Raw genomic sequence first — 13,284 nt, 5'->3', positions numbered from 1 at the left:
GCATTCTGGCATCTAGTATGCGTCTACTTACCGCACTTAACCACACAAGTTCGCGCACCACGCCAACATATCTTGAACCATTCAGAAATGACACGACGCAGTATGTGAAGTAAAGTTTCTTACGAATCTTTTTCTTTCCAGTTCAAAATTCAATGAGTGCAGCAAAGCAACAGCAGCCGTCCAAGGAGGTTTGTACATATGCAACAACGAAATTCATTGCATCACTTGGTTCAAATCACGCGGGGGAAAAAAAAAAAGAGAAATGAGAAGAAAATACCTGTATAACAACAACCTGCAGGACACATCCAAACTTTACATTAGAACGACCGTGCCTAGAATGCTAAGAAATTTATGATACAGCATATATACCTCTCCTCCAATGAACTTGACATAACATACATATGTTGCCTCATGTCTCCCTGCTGAACACATGTCTGAGAGAAAGCAGCAATTATTTACAAGCGTGCAGCAAATGTAAAATGACGTAACAACAAGAGGGAAAAGACAGATAGGAAAAAAAAAATGCAAACACCCCGACGACTGCAAGCTGGAGATATGTACAAAGCGCATTTGCACACATGAATTGGTGGTGGCATCAGGTAGAACTATGAAGGCTTCGCTGCTGTTCAAAGTGGGCAAAGCTGTGAGGTGGAAGCAGGCAGTGTCCAAGCTGCTCATTGTGACTATCGTGAAGCAGTGTTGAAATGTTTCACCAAAGTGCATTTTGCAATCCACTTCTGCACGCATGGAGCATGCCTTTGTACAGGAATGCAGGAACAAGGTGGGGGAGCACATAGCCCCCACAGCCTCCTGGTTCATGCCTCCATGCCTCAGTACATGTGCATATGTTGCTTCAAAGACACACAGGTCGCAATGGTGGATGGCTCAAAGTGCCATGCTACAACACTCCCATCGGCCTCTCATTCTACGGTGGATATTTGAAACGCAGCAGATTGCCGGTGACCTAATTCGCGCATGGTTGCCACCCACAAACGACTTATCATAAACGGTGTGCTTCCCCTGTACAAAAAAAAGTGGTAACCGAACACTGCGAGACAGAGGATGCTCGCTCGATGCTAATTAACAGGGTACAACATTGCATGATAAATCGAAGCCCAGGACACAATTCCAGAGAACGTGTATGTGATGCCATATAAGGCTACGTCAAAGTACTAATGTGAGAAACAGGTGCAGAAACAAACTGCTGTTCATCATGAAAAGAGACTGCAGTTGTCACCCCTTTCGACACTGTGCAGTGCATGGCAATTTACACCACCGCGGAAAAGCTCGGTGGCATCGCAGTTTATGAAGAATGACAGCCACAAGCAAAGATGTCAAAGGGTGCTGGCCTTGCTGTAAATCCACTCAGTCCTGCAGCCATTTTTTTTTTGTGTACACTCTCGCACGGTTACAAAATCAAGGCAGAAGCTATTGGATCGAATGACGCATATGCGATTACACCTGCCTTTGCACACAATAAAGCTAGTGGCCAGCCAAGCCAAGTCTCACAGAGCAACAATAAAGTACCAGCATGACAGATTAACTACTCCCATTCGTGCAACAACAAAGTGCTATTGAGGCATTGCAACAACATAGGCATAATTTCTTAAATACAAGCAGTAAACCGGCCTTTCATCTTTTTTCCGTCTGGTTAAATGGTTGGGAGCTGCCCAATTTATTTGCATTAAAAAGATTTCTGCATGCCTTTTACAGCCTAAACCCCTTTCCCTGAACCCTCTTTTTGAACACTTCTACGTAAATGAAATTTGTTAGAAGGTGAGCAGGTCACATTTTAGCAGTCAATGTAAAAACGAAAACCATTCACACAAGGCTCTTCCTTCTTCCCATGCACAGTCTCTCAGTTTTTCTTGGGACAGCCTCTCCTTAGCAACAAAACCAACAGAAACTGTGACGACCACCATAAGAAAAAAAAAAAGAAACATGCTGCCGTGCTCAGCCATAGTAGGCAGGATGTCACATTCACGAGGAAATAAAGCACCAGGACTAAGTTTAAACTGTGGTAGTGCATGCAGAATGCAAGCCTGGCGCTAAAAGGCGCTAAAAAATTGACACAGGATGAAAACAAACAAACAAAAACAACGAGAAGGCAGAACTGGGTGGGAGGGGTAGGTGTCACAGAAAAAAAAAAGCAAAAGGCAGAGATTTTACAAGTCTACACTTCCGTCATTTCTGTTGCTTTGGCACCGTTTGGAGTGGTCTCAGTATCGCTGGCAGTGGCAGCAACAGCAGTAGCGGCAGCATCTTCAACATGGCGTCGCTTTGAGGAGGTCTGTTCCACGTTGTCGTCCTTGGGGGGCCCCGCTGTTGTGTCGCTCTCTTGCGGCTCATCCCTGTCGACGGCTGATATTGGCCGTTTCTGGCCCCTGTTGCCATTGGCGACAAGTTCACCATCTTTGTCAGGGTGAAATTGAACAATAATGCAAGTCATGTTGTCACAGCCTGTGCCGTCACCAGTCGTATCCGGGGCTAGGCAAGCATCGAAGAGCTGAAAAAAAAAAAACAGATTTCTTCAATCTCCTTCATTAATTTCAATTTCGATTACTTTTTTTCTCAAGGACCCCAAGTCATTACAAAGGGAGCACGTGAACACACTTCACAATATAATGCACTCTCACAAGAAAAGGCTAGTACACCTTTGTGATAACCTGCTGAAACAGGCCTGATAGCATTCTAATAACAAAGCTGCTGCTTTCATTGAAAACAGTTTTTATAAGTCAGATATGACTGATAAACAAAATACAGGTGTTACAATCACCATCCGATTTTGTAGGTGAACTCCGACGCGTTGGTACAGTATTTTTTTCTGGCATGCATCCTTGAAGGATACGCCACCTGGCCATTCAGTTTAAAAGAGTGACCATAGAGTTCTTTTCGGTGCGGGCGTCACGAGTTTGAATAGAGTGGCGAGAGAATTTTTAAATGCCATTTTCTCAGCAATAGGTAAATGTCTATTTTGCCGCCAGACAAAAGTCAGCGTAGCCAGAGAGAGCCATACGAATCACAGGCACCAAAATGTCAGTACATGGTCGCTCTTGCACTCTGCCTCTATCAATATGAGATTGACACGAAGCAGGCAGAACCATTTCTCAAGCGCCTTCTTGCAGCGGCCCGAAACACTGGCTTGCTCTGTGAGACTGCAAACAGTGGTTCCTGAATGCAAACCAGACCCTTTCCGTTTCAATTTGAATGCCAGTTTTTTCACTCACCATTTCACAGATCAGGGACAGTGGACGGGTGCCCTTGTCCAGTTCACGCTTGACAAAATCAACCACCTCTTGGCTTGTCATGTTGTTCCTGCAGGACAGTTTTGCCAAGTCAGACTAGCAGACAAGAAACGGACAGTGAGAAAGACAGCAAAACATCCCAAAATGATGCTAGAACATTAACAACACCAGATGCCAGCACTACCTGGAATTTGCCCTAACAATGTTTTTATGGCAATCAGGGTTCAACTTGCTACCCTCTCATCTGAAGTGACCACCTGGAGACATGAACATCAACACGGGGCACTAAAGCCGCTCCTGCTACCATCGCCAGCGAAAACCACCAGACGGCATCAGTTGCACACCCGCTGCTAAGGAAATAGCCACGTTGTCACCATTATCCCAACTAAATCCCCATTCCTGTCCCTTCCAGGCTTAAGCTTATAATAAGAACCTAACTTGTAGCAGCCCCAATTTTTATGCTGGTATATATCCTTGTCTACTGGCAGCCCACAAGATGTGCATTGTAAATCTTCTGGTTAGTCTAACAGGACAGGAAAGCCTTCCAAGGAAGCAAAACGCAAACAAAGGAATAACACTTTCCATTCAAACAATGCAAACCTCTGTGCCATATCTGAGCAGCCCAAAAAGCAAGCTGTATATGACCAAGGTAACAAAAAGATTAACACACTTAGGCCTTTGGCTACTGCAATCACTGCATCTATAAAGTAACTTCGAGAACTGCAATGCGGTGATGGTGACAGTGCATTTCAATTGGTCCAATGACCAAATTTCAATACAATGTGCTACAATAAAACTCATGGGAGCTTCCAGTTGGTTTGCTGGGACCGGGAAACGAAGGTAGAGAGCAGCAGACATCACTGGCTGGCTCAAATCAGAATTTAAAAAAAAAATGGCTTCACAGATTATCAGTGTGATTCATGAAGAAGAGTATGCGTTCTGCCCGGAATTAGTGTTACACCCAAACAGAGCAGCTGCTGCCACTAACGGGTTTACAACAGGCGAGCAGGTGGCATGATCAAGCCCATCAATCACCATGTGGCACCCCCCCCCCCCCCCCCAAACTTTGACTCAGATTGACAACCCTGGTTTCTCTATTGCCACCCCCCCACCCCACCCTATCCATCTTGCCCCCCCCCCCCCCCCCCCCCCCCCCCCCCCCCCCCCCATGAAAGTGGAAAGGATTTTTTTCTCCCCGCATTGCCACATGCTTCACACCATCAAATGATGCAATTCCATTTTTACCCGCATTGCCACACGCTTCACACGCCTACGCCAGACACTTTTTGTGGTAACGGCCGTTCTAATGCCAACACATTCAAAATAAACAAATCAAAAGGTGGCTTCGTAAAGTAAACAATGCAGAAGCATCACAAACTGCATCCTCCACTGCAGCCATCCTCACCAGATGCCGTCGCAGGCCAGTACCATGAACTCGTCCGTGACGGGATCGATGTCGAGGGTCTTCACATCGGGCAGTGCGGTAATCATCTGGTCCCGCAGGTCGAGGTCTTTGTTGCGCTTGTATGCATGGTCACCTGGAAACACAGGAACAAAAATCACAGCACTGAGGCCTACCTCAACTCAGGAATTCCCTTCCACCTAATTTTCCTTCTTTTCTTCCAGCTCAAAGTGGTGCCCATGTAAGGCTAATCCTATGAAGGTAAAGCGACAGGTACGAACTCTCATAAATGGCCTTCCCGATCACATTGCCTAGAAGATAAGATTTGTAGCCCTTATAGAAGAAATCCATCAAATGACGCAATTCCATTTTCATCGGCTCATACTCAGTTAACCTGATGCAGTACTGCAGATGTGAATGAAGGTGATTAATTCAAGCCAATGAGGGAATCCACAATGAAGACTACTCTGCGGTTCTTTCAAGTGGGTCACACTGGACACTGACCTATGGCTCGAGAGAGGTTGAGGCCGCCATTGACACGCCCTTCCTTTGTGACACGACCGCCAGCATTGCGGATGCGGTTGTACTCTGTCTCGTCCTCTGGCTTGTGGTCCAGCGACATGTCCAAGGCCTGGCCTGAGCGACACACGACGCAGCGCGAGTCGCCTGCATTCGCCACCACCAGGCGGCGCCCCCGGACAAGCCCCACCACAGCTGTGCACCCACTGTCGTAGCCAGCCTGCAAGATACGCACCCAGTTTTCATAACCCCTTCATGCACCAATTATTACGAGGCGAAGGGAAAATCGTAAAATTTTCCAATTTTATTGAGGAGCATGCCAAGACTGCACATAAAAACTCTGCAATTCCTGTCAAGACGTATTTCCATAATGACACAACACTGGTTTCAAGGTCTCAGTTATACGCTGCTTTTGAACCATTCCTGTCATAAGAACTAGTTATATCAACAAATGAGCACATTTCAGGCATTTTAAAGTGCTAATTTTTGCAAAACAACCAGGATAAAATGTGAACTAACCGGAGCTGCACCAGAGCTGCCACAAAACATGGAAGTGTCCATCTTAAAAAGAATTTCTTGAGTTCATTTCGCAGGCTCGGTTTGAAATGGTCCTGTGAGCGATTTCGCACATTCCAGTAGGTTTTGCTAATGCCCACCTTTTATGTGCACTGTGCCTTCTATACAAGAATGTGACAGCATTCAGGATGTGTACAAATGCACATGCAGAGCCCGACGGTGACATCCCGCCACATCTGGCACGCACGCTGTGCTACACATCAAAAAAACGCTCCGCACCTGCAGATGCAACAATCTGATGAAAAAAGTAAGTAATTGCTCAATGGCATCAACAGTTCGGTCTTCACACAGGCATGCAAACAAGACCTGAAGATAGACGAACACTGCACACAACACTGATGTGGCCTTTCAGCATCCGACCGTCTGAGGCATCAGTTTTATGTGGCACAGCTTTTGTGGTGTAGGGCCTCATCGACTTGCCACATTCTTTGGGCTCTGTGATACACAGCACACATACAGCAGGTATTTTCCCATCTGCAAAGGTTGCGTAATCAGTTAGGCGCTAACCTGGGCTCCTACGCTATCTGGATGGCAAGCCACCATTAACCCGCAGAGCTGGTCCCGACAGCTGGCGGCTAGCATATGCTGGCACGACTGTTCAAGAAAACAACAAAGATGCGATTTCCAGCAGAAAAATTTAAAAAAAAATACGGAATGGGCCCTCACCGTTTCAGTGTCTCCAGTTGGCAGAGTGTTCAACTGGCTGAGCCTACGCTTCAAGCGTTCATCCCATTCACTGCAGCCCCTGCAGGCAGAAAACAAAATTTAAAGGATGCCTTTGTCAGGCCTAAATTACTGACCCATGAACACAGAACGGAAAACAAACAAACTAAACACAACAGAAGTGCACTCTAAACAGCCAAAAGCACCCACTGTACCCGACTCACACGAAAATGGTGCCGCACTTTTGTTTTTTTTTGCAATGCAATTTAACGAAGTATACAAAGTAGTATCGCACTTGTAAATTTGTTTTAAAAATTTAAATTTTGCTCTGGATCTCGTCACAAAATGACTGCATTTAGAAGACTTGGCTATTAAGGAACCACTATGTATTTCGGGGCTCACTTGTCAGCATTCCTGCATATTACTGCCAGCCACACATCTGCTCAGAGAATGTCAGAAGTTCATGTTTTTGTCGGTCAGGCATGTTCTAAACTACTCACTGCTAACTCTAAGTGGTAGCTAAGCTAGTATTGGGGACAGAAGACCCCAGGATGAGCCAGGCAGCTGGAAATGTTGCAGAGCTGACACAACGACGCAGTGGGAATGGGCAAGATTGTTTTAAAGCAGGCCTTGTAGCAGGCAAAATCTCATTCCGGAGTGGGTACGATCCGCTTGGTAGGAAACACTCGAACCTCAGAAAAAAAAAAAAAGCTTAAAGACGAATTTGCATCCTTTCATTTCTAAAAATGTCTATCTCTTATAGTTATCACAAATAAAAACGCAACACAGAACAGCAGCTGAAAAAAAAAAAGAGCATGAAAAACAAGTCCATAGAGAACTTTGAGAAAATAGAAATATATATGCGTTTCCATAGCAATATATATATAAAAAAACTGCAACAAATGAAAAACGAAACACTACACATTTGAAACAAGGAAACTCGGTGGGCCAAAAAATTTAGCCGCAGAACCGCAGCACTACTGCACAGCCACACAAAAATTAAGTCCATTAGAGTAGTCCACAGGCCACTCACTCGTCTTCTTCTTCTTCTTCTTCTTCTGCTTCCTCCTCGTCCTCCTCTTCATCATCTTCCTCTTCATCTTCTTCCGACTCCTCATCCTCGGCAGTATCCGAAGAGTCAGATGAGGTGTCCTGGTCGGCGACCAGTGCCATGTACGGCTTCCAGTTGCGGCGTGACCTCCGCCCCGTTTCCGGCTGTCCGTCAGTTGCACCTGCGGAGCCCGATGACGACGAGGCGGAGCCGCCTGCTTCGGCCTCAGTCGAGCCTCCTGCTTCAACTGTGCAATGAAAAAGTGCGAAGTGCCGACAAAGCCCTTTAAGTTTCATTCGTTCATTTATTTCCACCATGCCGCCGGGGGTCCCCACATGGAAAAGCTGTTGAGAAACAGCTTGACAGTGCCTGGGGCCCATACAGGGCAGCAGTGTGCATAGTAACGCAGTGAAATAGGAGTTCACACACACACACACACAAAAAAAATCGCAATTTAGCACAGGTATCAGGCAATTTACATTTCACATGCAAAAACAGCAAAAATTCCAACAAGCAAAACAAACAAAAGATTACAAATAGCACTGAGAAAAAATTTTAACAGAGAAGAATCATTAATTTTTCTTGAAGATATTAAAAATAGAAAATTCATAAAAGCTGCCATCAGATGGCCACAAATAGTTCGCGCATTTGTTTTCGGGTTGCAGTGGTCGTCAATGCCTTGCTGTGTAAGTTTACTAAAAGAGGTAGTTTATTTTTTGGGGAGGGCGACATTTAGGCAGTGTGTCTGTAAGGTGTTAACCACTTAACGCTGCTACAGGTGCAGGAGTCATCAGTATACTGTTAAGTGCAATACGGATGTAACAAATAAATGAAGAAACAAGACTGAATTCATAAATACGTTCACCGCTTATTATCCAGTATCGGGAAACAATTCTTCAGAAGGATGGAGGTAAGGTACATTGGCAATGTAGTGCAATATTTTGTTTGTTTGCTTGTTTGTTATACCATGTTTCGCCTAGAGTCAAAACAAGTGCAGCAGACAAAAGTTGTCGTATTGAACTCTGGTTCGTAAGTTGCTGCTGGCAGACATGTCTGGCAACGTAACCAGCTGTTGACACAAATACAATGAATGCGATGAGCAACCCCTGTTATTTAGTGCACCTTCTCTACATTCTGTGGATTATTTTCTGCACACAACTTGTTCATCCTTTTTTACTTCCTAAGCATTCAATTTTAGACTTTGTAATAAGTTTTATAAAATTCCTGTTCACAGATCCAACGAGGTACCTTAAAGGACATCAAAACCGAAAGCATACATCACCTGCTTCCAGAATGTAGTTTCAGGACCTCTAGAGCATGTTCAGCGTTTCATAAGCATTCAAATGTTTTTCCACCATGAAGGCTCTCATAATGTCCTTTACATGTCCTCAGCACTCAATACTGTTGCCTTTAGTTTTGTAAAACCCGGAAGAGGAAGTTATGGGCGGAACTCAAGATGAGACGCCACTCGTCTGGCAAGGGGTTAAGCTAACATTACAGAAAAATTCAGATGCTCTATAACTCCATCACGCAAGTATGGACGGCCTTGACACGTATTTCAATGCTTTCTGCAGCTGCTTTGAATAAGTAAAACATTTGCTTACAACTGCAGTACGGATTAGCATTGTTCTACATCTTTTGCATAATTTATGCAATGTGTATGATGTATAACACCAATATGCATAGTTTAGCGAACTAGTTCCGATATTCCCATGTAACAAAAACCCTTCAAAAACACTGCAATAAGCGGCATTTCATTCTACCTTTCACCTACTTCACATTTTCACAGCTACGGTTACGTTCTTGGACAAGTGTTTAATGCAGTAAGCCAGGCAGGCACACTGTGTCATCATGTAAGAAATTGTGCACAGCATACTATACTACTAGTAAGCCAAGAACCTCTCAACGCCGCCAATGAGGCTTTATTCCTTGTTTTCTTGAGGGATAAAGTGCTTGATGAATTAGCAGTGCTATTGCTGGTTTGTTCAGAATGCAGAACAGAGGACTTGTACCAGGATTGCTAGCACTTACATGAAAACACTTGGACATATGTCAAAGAGCACATCAATGCTAGCCATAGTCAGCTCAACAGCAAATTTCAATGTACTCAACCTTGAGGAACGAAAACTGGCTGTCAGCAGCGCACTACCCATGGCTTCCACTGACGTTGACGAAATACAAAAGCGACTGTGTGCTGTGAGATGTCAGCGCACGTTAAAGGGACTATGCAATAAATTAAGTGAGGTTACATAAAGCAGACGAGTGATTGACATTCGATCACTCGTCACCCCAGTGCAAGAATTTTTGAGCTAGCATCAATAACCAAGATATAGACGATTAAAAATTACGCCCCCCCCTCAGCTCGTACACGCGGGGCCCCAGAAAAATATAAAGAAAGCAGTTCTGGGACTGGACCCCGCCTATGAACACGTCATCTGCTGACGTTCAGTTAGCAACTTCCGGTTGTCGCACCCAGCGCCTCAGCAGCAGCATACGCAGCGTCTCCGCGGTCTCTCTTCGCCTTTCTGGATTGCGGCGCGCGTCGGATTCTTTTGCTTGTCGTCTGTTGTTGCGGACAAAAAAGACACTGCGGGTGGCTCCGGAACTCCCGACAGAAAGAGGCGGCAGAGGTAAATTGAAACCATATGCGCGAAGGCAGTGACCTGGTTCGCGCGGTGGCACGAGCAGACGACTTTCACGGCTACTGGAAGTGCGCCCATGACGTCATGGCTGCTGTGGCTCCAGTGAATGACAGCGTGTGGCGGCCTGCCAACGTCACGGAACTGGTGACGTCTATTTTCATGATTTCAGTTGCAAAATCCGTCACTACGAGAACACCAATCGACCCGCGAATTTTGAGAAACACGGTTTTTAAAAATTCATAATAAATTGCCGGCTCAGTTCTGAAGACTCATACTTAGTGTAAATGCTCCTTAGCATCATTTCTAAGCATTGAAAACATTTACAAGCGAATTTTTATTCATTGCATAGTCCCTTTAAAGAACCCCAGAGGTCAAAATTATTCTGGAGCCCTCCACTACAGCCCACCTCTTTCTTCCCATTTTCCTACCTTCCCTCATGGTGTGGTTGAGGCCCAAGACAGTTACTACGTCTTTCATTTCCTCAAAACCACAAAAACAATTTATCACTGATGTCACAGCGGCTGTAAAGAAGGAGACCATAAGCATTGCAAAAGCCAGTAGATTTTTTTTTACTTTGCTTAACACCACCTGCACCAATTATCACGCACCAGAAGCTGTGTTATATCATTTGCTAGTGTCTAAAGTGGCGCAAGCCACAGGAGTTAACAAAACCTGTTGTGACACGGGTTGCTGCGTCGTTTCCGCAACTCTCGACATGACCATTCAAACATGCCACATCACACTATTTTGAACCGAAGAACATCATGCTGACGGTTATTACTCAAGCTTGACAGTGAGGTCTGGCTTCAACTGACATACTTTCCCACCTACCACTAACTATGCTTGGTGGATGCTGCCCTTCTGGGAACAAAAGGCGGATCCCAGGACTCCTGCGGCTGCAGTATTTTTGGCCCCCCATTACACTAAGAGATATCGACAACCCACACGAACTGCCACAGTGCCACTTTCCAGCGCAACGCACTCACCCTTGTCGCAAGGCTTCTCCTGACCCAACTCCTCCGCAGAGCACTCCCCGTTGACAACCTTCTCTCCAGCAGGAGAGTCCGGTTTGTCACCGGAGCTGCTTCTTTCCTCGTCACCTTCACCTGTTTTGCCACTCTCCTTGGCCTTTTCAAATGCTTCCTTCATTTTGCCACTGTAGCGTGCAAGGAGGTCTTCAATGGGCATCTTGGCTTCCGCATGCAGCAGGTCCGCTTCACCTTCTTCTGGCGTCACCTCACCCGAGTCATCCGAACTGTTCCCGGCGAGAGCCTTGAGCTCGCTCAGCCCAGTGGAGGTCACCAGGCTGGCGTCGAACTGAAGGAAGCCCTCTCTCAAGGCCTCCTCGAGATTCCCTTCCTTGTAGCAGGAGAGTGTCTTGACAAAGTCGGGCAGCTTCATGGCACAATACTTGGCCACTTCGGCACCTGCGGTGGGCAACAGTGTGAGGTACACCAACAACCACGCAACACGTTGTGCATTTGATTCCAGGTCAGCTACATTCGCTACAAGTGCTAATGTGCCCTAACCAAATCACATTTTATTTACTAAAGAAAACACTGGACACTTTATGTGAAGATTTCCTTTTTGTTAGCTGAAGCTGTTATTTCTTTTTGTTTAAATAAGGAAACAACACTTGAGAAAAACCTTGACAAATAAATGAGCTTAATGGCTGGTTTGTGGAAAGGACATCATCTGATCAACCTGTGCAGCAATCATACAACCCGCCAAATGCATTATAAACAACTTCAGCTTTGTCCACATTTGACAATTTTTTTTTTGTGTGTGAAATTTTTCACACAACTGTTTCACACAATGATGTTTCCAGGCACCTCTTACAACAGTAGAGCCCCTTTTTTGTGTGATGACAAATGACCTGATGGCCATGGGCACACAAATACACAGGAAAAACATTCAGCAGGTCCGCAGCACAACAACGGAGATATTTGCACAGTGAATTGAACAGCCAACTCGCACCAGCAATACTTCTTGATGAACATGACACTAAAGAATGGCCCAATTATGACCACCTAATCAGTACATCCAGTTTACACGCGTTATCAGAGGGCTGTGAGATATTATGACAATAACTTTCTGTTCTCAGTTTGCTCGATCAGTAGCTTTTTTTTTTTCAGTGCATGTATTTCAAGTTACCAGTGACACGGTGTCTATATTTGCGACTTCGTTATTATTCGAGATATCGGGCGACTCGAGGTGCAGAACGCTATAAGAAGTTTGTCGTTATACACAATGCCTTCAAGTTACTTCTGTCAAAAAGCAGACTCGGGGCGACGCAGACTCAAATGCTTGGAGGACTTCCTGCTTCGCAGTGAAATTTGAGCGCACAAACGCACACGAAAGCGGAATCGAGAAGGTATACCGATGTACGGTAGAGAGCATACAGTCGGAAAGGAACTCACCCCCGTGGCCGTCGTACACTGCGAAAAAGGATGTGTCGCGATCGTAACTCAGGATCGTGTTGTGGGCATCCTGTAAAGAAATCAGTGAAGGCAGGACGTCAGGTTTGTTTACATCAACAACGTGGGCGGAGCCAAACCGCTCAAATAACCGTCACGGGCCGGACGCTGCCGCCAAAGTTACGTGCAAAAAACGCTGTGCGTCAGAGCGCGTCAGAGCTACGATGCTAGAACTTGCGCGAAAATGAAAAATGCGCGGTTTACAACGTAGCCGGCTCAGCGTTTCAATGAAGGATTCAGCGTTTCATTGAAGGGCCTGCCAGTGAGCCCGCCTAAACGCGGGGTACAGTCAACGCCCGTATGCCACCAATGCGTCTACAATTTCACAGTTCTAAGGTGTCCGCGCGCTGTCGGCTCTCGGCACGAAAGTACGATCCGGCTCGTCATGAAGACAATTAGAGATGGCCTTACCTCCTGGCTCATACGCCAGCCTTGCATGGACGACGCGCCGTACGAAATGCGGCTGCCATTCTCGTTGGTGGAGAACTTCTCCGTTACGGGTTCCGACAGGTAGGCACCCATAACGAGCTGGGAATCAACGAACGCCGGAGTTGATTTCGCTAGCCGTCACTGCAGCGGTGCACACGGAGATTTATTGTTCGCGAGAGCACGCAGCCATTACACGTGCCCGCTTGAGCCCGCTTTGTGGAGTTGAAGCGACGGCAGCGCTCTCGAGATCGACTACCGGCGGAGAGCATCAACAGAAAAT

The 13,284-nt window shown here is 45.9% G+C and overlaps 1 protein-coding gene across 1 annotated transcript; it reads right to left on the bottom strand.

The window, feature by feature from the left end:
• Window positions 1–103: 103 nt before the first annotated feature.
• LOC144106823 (protein phosphatase 1G-like) lies at window positions 104–13,284 on the bottom strand. Its single transcript, XM_077639770.1, has 9 exons — window positions 12,987–13,284; window positions 12,519–12,588; window positions 11,085–11,525; window positions 7,439–7,703; window positions 6,409–6,487; window positions 5,152–5,386; window positions 4,651–4,783; window positions 3,228–3,315; window positions 104–2,506 (listed from the first exon to the last, which is right to left on the bottom strand). Exons 1-9 carry the CDS (start codon window positions 13,095–13,097, stop codon window positions 2,174–2,176), a joined length of 1,755 nt encoding a protein of 584 aa, XP_077495896.1. The 5' UTR covers window positions 13,098–13,284; the 3' UTR covers window positions 104–2,173.

The sequence above is a fragment of the Amblyomma americanum genome, chromosome 10, assembly GCF_052857255.1.
Source record: "Amblyomma americanum isolate KBUSLIRL-KWMA chromosome 10, ASM5285725v1, whole genome shotgun sequence".
NCBI lineage: Eukaryota > Metazoa > Arthropoda > Arachnida > Ixodida > Ixodidae > Amblyomma > Amblyomma americanum.
The sequence above is the reverse complement of the archived record's forward strand: the minus strand, read 5'-3'. Positions and strand labels throughout refer to the sequence as shown.